Genomic DNA, 6268 nt, shown 5'->3' on the forward strand with positions numbered 1-6268 from the left:
AATGGAGATACGTCGAACAGCAGTGATACCCTGGTCTGAAAGGTTCATCTGAATATCTGATTCATCTTCAGACATCAGATCAAACTCAGATATCACACCACGTGATGAGTTCAAACTTCCATGTGGTGTGACTGTGACTTCAATGTCTCCCAATTTCTTTGACGCTAGAAGTTTTGCTGACTGTTGAGGTGAGGCAGTTTCTACAAGCGGGTCTCCTGACCTCAATTTTTGCATTTTTTTCAGGTGCCCGATCGTTGATTCAAATAACTTCTGAATCAAAAAAGGGGAACATTTTGACAAAGGTTTTTCCCCAGTAGCATGCACTATGAAGTAGGATGGCTGACTGGCAGTATTTTCATTGATGTTTTCTGGTTTGTCTGTATTTTTTAGAGATTTATGATCCATGATTAAATAATAATATTTCAGCTCCTAGTGACCCCACCCACCACGGGGCCCAACAAGGGGATGCCGTCACATGGGAGACTCCCATAGACCATCACACCAGGGTTTCCCAGGAGCTATACCCTCACAATGCAGTCAAGAAGAGCACATCTTGACTGACATGTCTGCTCGGCCTGCATCGATCAGTTGACTCCAAGCCGAGGTGAACAATGACTCAACGACCAGCCGATTGACTCAAACTAAGCCTGATTTGAGCCTCCTGTTTATCCGAAGCAGGGGCCAAAGCAGTGTGTTGGGGACGTTATGTTGCCCCTCAACTACCAGGATCCCCCTTTCCGGCATACGGGACACCACGCACGGCAAACACGTGGGTGGGCATTCAGATCCCAGGGATGGTAAAGAAAAATTTCTAGACCATCTCTGGGAGGTCCCCTCACCACGGACAGGAACCCACATCGAGGGGCCAATGACTCTGAGATTGGGCTTTACCAGCCTGTGCAGATTAAGTGGTCAGTATGAAATTAACCCCTGATCCACTGCTTATCTCACATTAGCTAATTAATGAATGTTGATAAAGATATGTTATATAAAAAACAATATTATAAATTTTAAAATTTGTGATTTGTTTACATAAAAAGTTATCGTATTTGATTTGATAAATTAACTTTTGGAATTTAGTTCAATTTTTATTATCTTATCGAATGTACACAACTAATTCAAATTATATAAATGTTTTACTTATTTAGTGTGAAGTTTAAAGTCGCATGATTTTCCGATTAATGTTTTTATGCAATTCAATAATTGTACATTTTAATTTGTATATATAAATTAAAACAAAGAGAAATCAATTAAAGATTTCTCCTTGCTTTCCGATAATTCCTTGTGTTTTTATTGTAAGCAATAAAAACAGTAGGCAATAGACTGGTTAATTAATTGGTTTGAGTTTTTTGGCGCAAGAGCCATTTAGGCCATGCTGCGCCATGGCAAAAGATAAAATAAAACAAAACTAAATATATATAACATAAAATATAAGTATATAATAAATAAATATATGAATAATTAACTAATTAATTAACTTTCTTTATAAATATTTACAACTTTCAAGAAGTTCAGTATCTTATCAACATTTGGCCTCTGGCCCAAAATCTCTTTAAAACTTGCATTTCCAAAATGCTGTCTACGAATCCTCTCAGAAACAATGCAGTTGCACAATATGTGTTTAACACTTACAGTACAGTTACAATATTGGCATAATGGCTGGTCTTAACCCCTCAAAAAATATTAATGAGTCAACCGAGTATGCCCAATTCTCAAATGAGTAAGAATTACTTCAGATCTCCTGTCATACTGTTTATTACGTGTCCAATTTTCTATATTTGGCTTGATCTCGTGTAGTTTATTGTGGATTTGTTCATTCCACATGTTTTGCCATCTCTCTGCTAGTCGTTTTTTAACTACTAGCCTCAAATCACATCCTTCGATAGGCATTTCATGCTGTGAACGACTAGCTGCATCAGCTTCTTCGTTCCCTCTTATACCGATGTGCCCTGGGACCCAACAAAATTTTATAAAGAGATTTCTCATAAAAAGATGGCAAATAAGATTATAAATTTTAATCACTATAGAGTGAGAACTAGTTTCGCATGAGATCAAAGCCTGAAGTACACCGAGTCAGTGTAAATCACAATGCAATGATGACCTTTCCCATTTATATACTTTAAGGCTAAATAAATGGCATGCAACTCAGGAGAAAAGATAAAAGAATTCAATGCAATTTGTTCTGCCACAATTTCACACAGGCAGACGAAAGCTGAGCCAACGTAATCATCAGATTTAGATCCATCTGTATAAATAGGAATTAAATTCCTGTCTTGGTATTGAAATTCTGCAAAGTGCTGTCTGTAGACGTAGTCTGGGGTGGATTCCTTAGGAAATTTAAGCTAAGGTCAACATTTATCGTATGAGTTGACCAAGGTGATATACTACAAACCTCTAGCTGAGAAATGTTGCCGGTGTTCAGATCAATCGTGCTGCTCGCATTCTCCATTCTTATGGCAAATGTAGGGACACTACTTCGGCGCGCTTCGAATAATCATTTCAGCTGAGTATCTAATACTGTACAATCGATTGAGGGTTTAGTAAGAGATTTTTGTTTTATATAATAACAAAGAGAAAACTGTTCTCTCCTAAGATAGTGGAAGCTCATAAGCATCCACATACAAACTTTGAACAGAAGTTTGAAATGCACCAGTGCACAAACGCAGTGCTTGATGATGGATTGGATCCAGCATCCGAAAAGTAGATTCTCGCGCAGAGCCATAAACAATGCATCCGTAATCCAGCTTAGAGCAGACAAGGGCCCTATAAATCCTAAGCATAGAACATTTGTCTGCTCCCCAAAATGAGCAGCATAATACCTTTAAAAGGTTCAAAGATTTTAAACATCTACTCTTCAAGTTGCGCAAATGTGCTAAAAACGTCAGTTTATGGTCAAATAAAACACCCAAAAATTTCACCTCATTCAGCATTGGGATTTTAACCCCATTTAGGTAAATTTCGGGATCCAAGTGCAAACCACGCCTTCTACAGAAGTGGATGCACGACGTCTTCTCTGTGTTAAAGCTAAAACCATTCGTCTTGGACCAGTTGTCTATGCGATATAGGAAGGTTTGCAGTTGTCTCTCAATGAAACTCATATTACTAGACTGGCAGGAGATCTGAAAATCATCCACGTACAGAGAGTGTTTTACACTGGGAGGAAGACAGTTAGCTATGCTGTTGATTTTGATTAGGAACAGAGTCACACTCAAAATAGAGCCTTGAGGGACACCTTCTTGCGTGAAAGGCCTAGATGAAGTGTTGCCCATCCTGACTTGAAATCTTCGATTCTGCAGGAAGATTTTTATAAAAGCTGGCAAATTACCACGCATTCCAAATATGTGCAAATCACAAAGTATTCCGTATCGCCAGCAGCAATCGTAGGCCTTCTCTATATCAAAAAATACAGACACTAAGCGTTGTCGTCTAACAAACGCTTCGCGTATAAATGTTTCAAGGTTTACTAAATTGTCCGTGGTACTTCTGTTCCTATGAAATCCACTCTGGTGTGATGAATAGTAGTTCCTTTCCTCTTGGAGGAACATCAGGCGTCTGTTTACAATCCTCTCTAGGAGTTTGAGAGAGATTGATCTGTAATTAGAGGGATTCTTGTCAGAGAGTCAATTGGTCTTGTCAGAGAGATTGGTCTGTAATTAGAGGGATTCTTGCAATCTTTGCCTGGCTTGGGAATGGGAATAATAATTGATGACCTCCAAGAATCAGGAAAAGTATGTTCTGTCCATATTCTGTTAAACAGATTCAGAAGATTAAAAAGGGAATTATTTGACAGATTTTTAATCATGCTATAGTGGATTTTATCCCTGCCTATAGCAGTATTCCTTGAACGAGAGATTGCTGTATGTAGTTCTATGCTGGTAAATGGCACATTATATTCCTCATTAAATGAAGAATGAAAATTTAAATTTTCTTTTTCTCTTTGTGCTTTATAAGCTTGAAAATTCCTTCGATACATAATATTGCTGAATGAAGCAGAAAATGTTTCACCCAGTAAATCAGCAATACCCTGTATATCACTGATTATTGTGCCATTATTTTCCAGCATGGACAGAAAGTGAGAAGGATATTTTCCATTGATTTTATAAATTTTATCCCAGACTGCTTTTGAGCTAGCGGATGATGTTATGCTAAAAACATACTTCCTCCAAGAATCCCTTTGGCTTTGCCTTCTTATTCTTCTGGCATTTGCCTTTGCTTTTTGAAAAGCAACCAAATTTTCAGCAGTGGAGTATCTTCTGAAAATCCCCCCAGCTTTCTTTTGTGCTTTAAATGCTGCCTCACAATTCTGGTTCCACCATGGTTTATGATGTTTTGGATATCTTGTTGATGTCTTTCCCATTGTTTTCTCAGCTGCCTGAATAATACACAAAGTGACAATTTCAACTGCATCATTGATATCAGCAGTATTGACCATTTCCTCAGTGATGTTAGCCAAAGAGGAAAATGCAGGCCAATCTGCCGTTTCCATTTTCCAGCATGGTGGACGAGCTGTTTCACAGCTTTCTCTGCCTCGATATTTTAGAAATATTGGAAAGTGGTCGCTAGAGAGTAGATTACATCCAACCTCCCATGTAAATGCTGAAAACAGATTTGGGCTTGCTAATGACAGATCAATGGTAGTGAACGTTCTTGTTGGGGCATGGAAGTATGTCACTTCTCCCGTATTAAATAAATATAGTTGCTGATTGCCTATGAATCTTTCAATGGCTCTGCCTCGCCGGTTGATGTCCGGACTGCCCCACATTGGATTGTGGCCATTGAAATCGCCCAGTAAAAGGAATGGAGTTGGCAGCTGTTCAACTAATGAGTCCAGTTCATCTTCGTTGACTCTGACATCTGGTGGCAAGTATATAGAACAAACTGTGACAGTCACTCCAACAGAAATTCTGACTGCCACAGCTTGCAAATCAGTTGTTATTTGTACCGGCAAGGATGGGATGTGATTTGAAACTACAATAGCCACACCGCCACTGGCACGGTTGTGGCTATCATCATCCTTGCGGTAGAGATTGAATCCTTTTAAAGTAATTCTCTCTCCAGGTTTCAGATGGGTTTCCTGGAGTGCCACGCAGAGAGATGATGTGGATGATGTCAAGTGTTTAATGTCAGAGAAGTTGTTGCGAAAACCACGACAGTTCCATTGGATTATTTTATAATCCATTATGTGTTTGAGGCAGCATTCTTTGTGAAGGTATCCCTCTTTAGTTTTACGGCTGATTTGCCTTTTGGAGGTGAAGTTGGTGGTGTCACCTCCTTATTAGTCTCCTCGTCAGACAAGTCAGAGAACTCACTCATAGACTGAGCCTCTGATCTCTTAGATTTGGAGATGGCTGCTTTTAATTTTTGTTTGTTGAGCGGGTTCTTAGCAGCCTTCTTAGAACCCATGTTTCTTGTCATTACCACTGTTTTTGGTAGGGGTGTTTTGGCTTTCTTGGTCTCCTTTTCTGATGTTTGGATAGTTGGGAGAATTAAACATTTCACATGGCGGGTAAGAGATTCACTAGGAGAGACAGATATATCTGTTTGAACCCTACATGTCTTTGTGGATTTCAAAACAGCAGCAAATGTTTTCTGTCTCAAAGGTGCAGTTGAAGTGACCATACGACGAGCCTCTGGATAGGGTATGTTGTTCAGTGTTTTCACCCGTTGTATCTCCTTTTCTCTTTGCCATGCAGGGCATTTTTGGGAGTAAGAAGGATGGACATCTTTGCAGTTAACACAGCATGGGGTACTGGTACACTCGGTACTCTCGTGACCTTCAGTCCCACACTGTGCACATACGCTCTTGCCACGGCAGGATGTCTGTGAATGTCCAAACCGGCATTTGAAACAACGCAGCGGATTTGGAACGTACGAACGGACAGGGCAGCGCAGATAACCTGCTGTAATAAAAGATGGCAATGTCGGCTTGTTAACCCCTTTTGAGCCGCCCATTTTTTTAAAATTTTTAATTAAGCATAAAAAATACTTAAAACTGAAAAAAAACGAAAGAAATGCGTTAAATTTGAAGAAAAAGCTTCAAATTTTATTTTCCTTTGTCTAGTCTTTCTGTGAAATATAACACCGATGAGTCATTGTTTACACAGCTGGATGACCTTGAACACAGCTGGAGTCGGATTTCCCGGGACATTCTCATAGACATCGCAGGAGGACAAGGGTTTGAAGTAGGGTGACTTCAATCTGGCGGTATATTTTTAAATATTTTTAAAAAATTATAATTTTTATTGTTTCCGACCCCCCGTTAATTTTG

General features: G+C 39.2%; 1 protein-coding gene across 1 annotated transcript; it reads right to left on the minus strand.

Moving 5' to 3' along the window:
- Positions 1-5178: 5178 nt before the first annotated feature.
- LOC111630523 lies at positions 5179-5952 on the minus strand. The gene has a single exon (XM_023374639.1). The coding sequence runs from the start codon at positions 5950-5952 to the stop codon at positions 5179-5181; it is 774 nt and encodes a 257-aa protein (XP_023230407.1).
- Positions 5953-6268: the final 316 nt, after the last annotated feature.

Source organism: Centruroides sculpturatus, unplaced genomic scaffold (assembly GCF_000671375.1).
Source record: "Centruroides sculpturatus isolate CEXI.00-Female unplaced genomic scaffold, Cexi_2.0 scaffold587, whole genome shotgun sequence".
Lineage (NCBI taxonomy): Eukaryota > Metazoa > Arthropoda > Arachnida > Scorpiones > Buthidae > Centruroides > Centruroides sculpturatus.

Excerpts from the sequence above, each read along its gene's own strand:
- LOC111630523 (XM_023374639.1), bottom strand. The coding sequence starts at position 5,952 with ATGGGCGGCTCAAAAGGGGTTAACAAGCCGACATTGCCATCTTTTATT.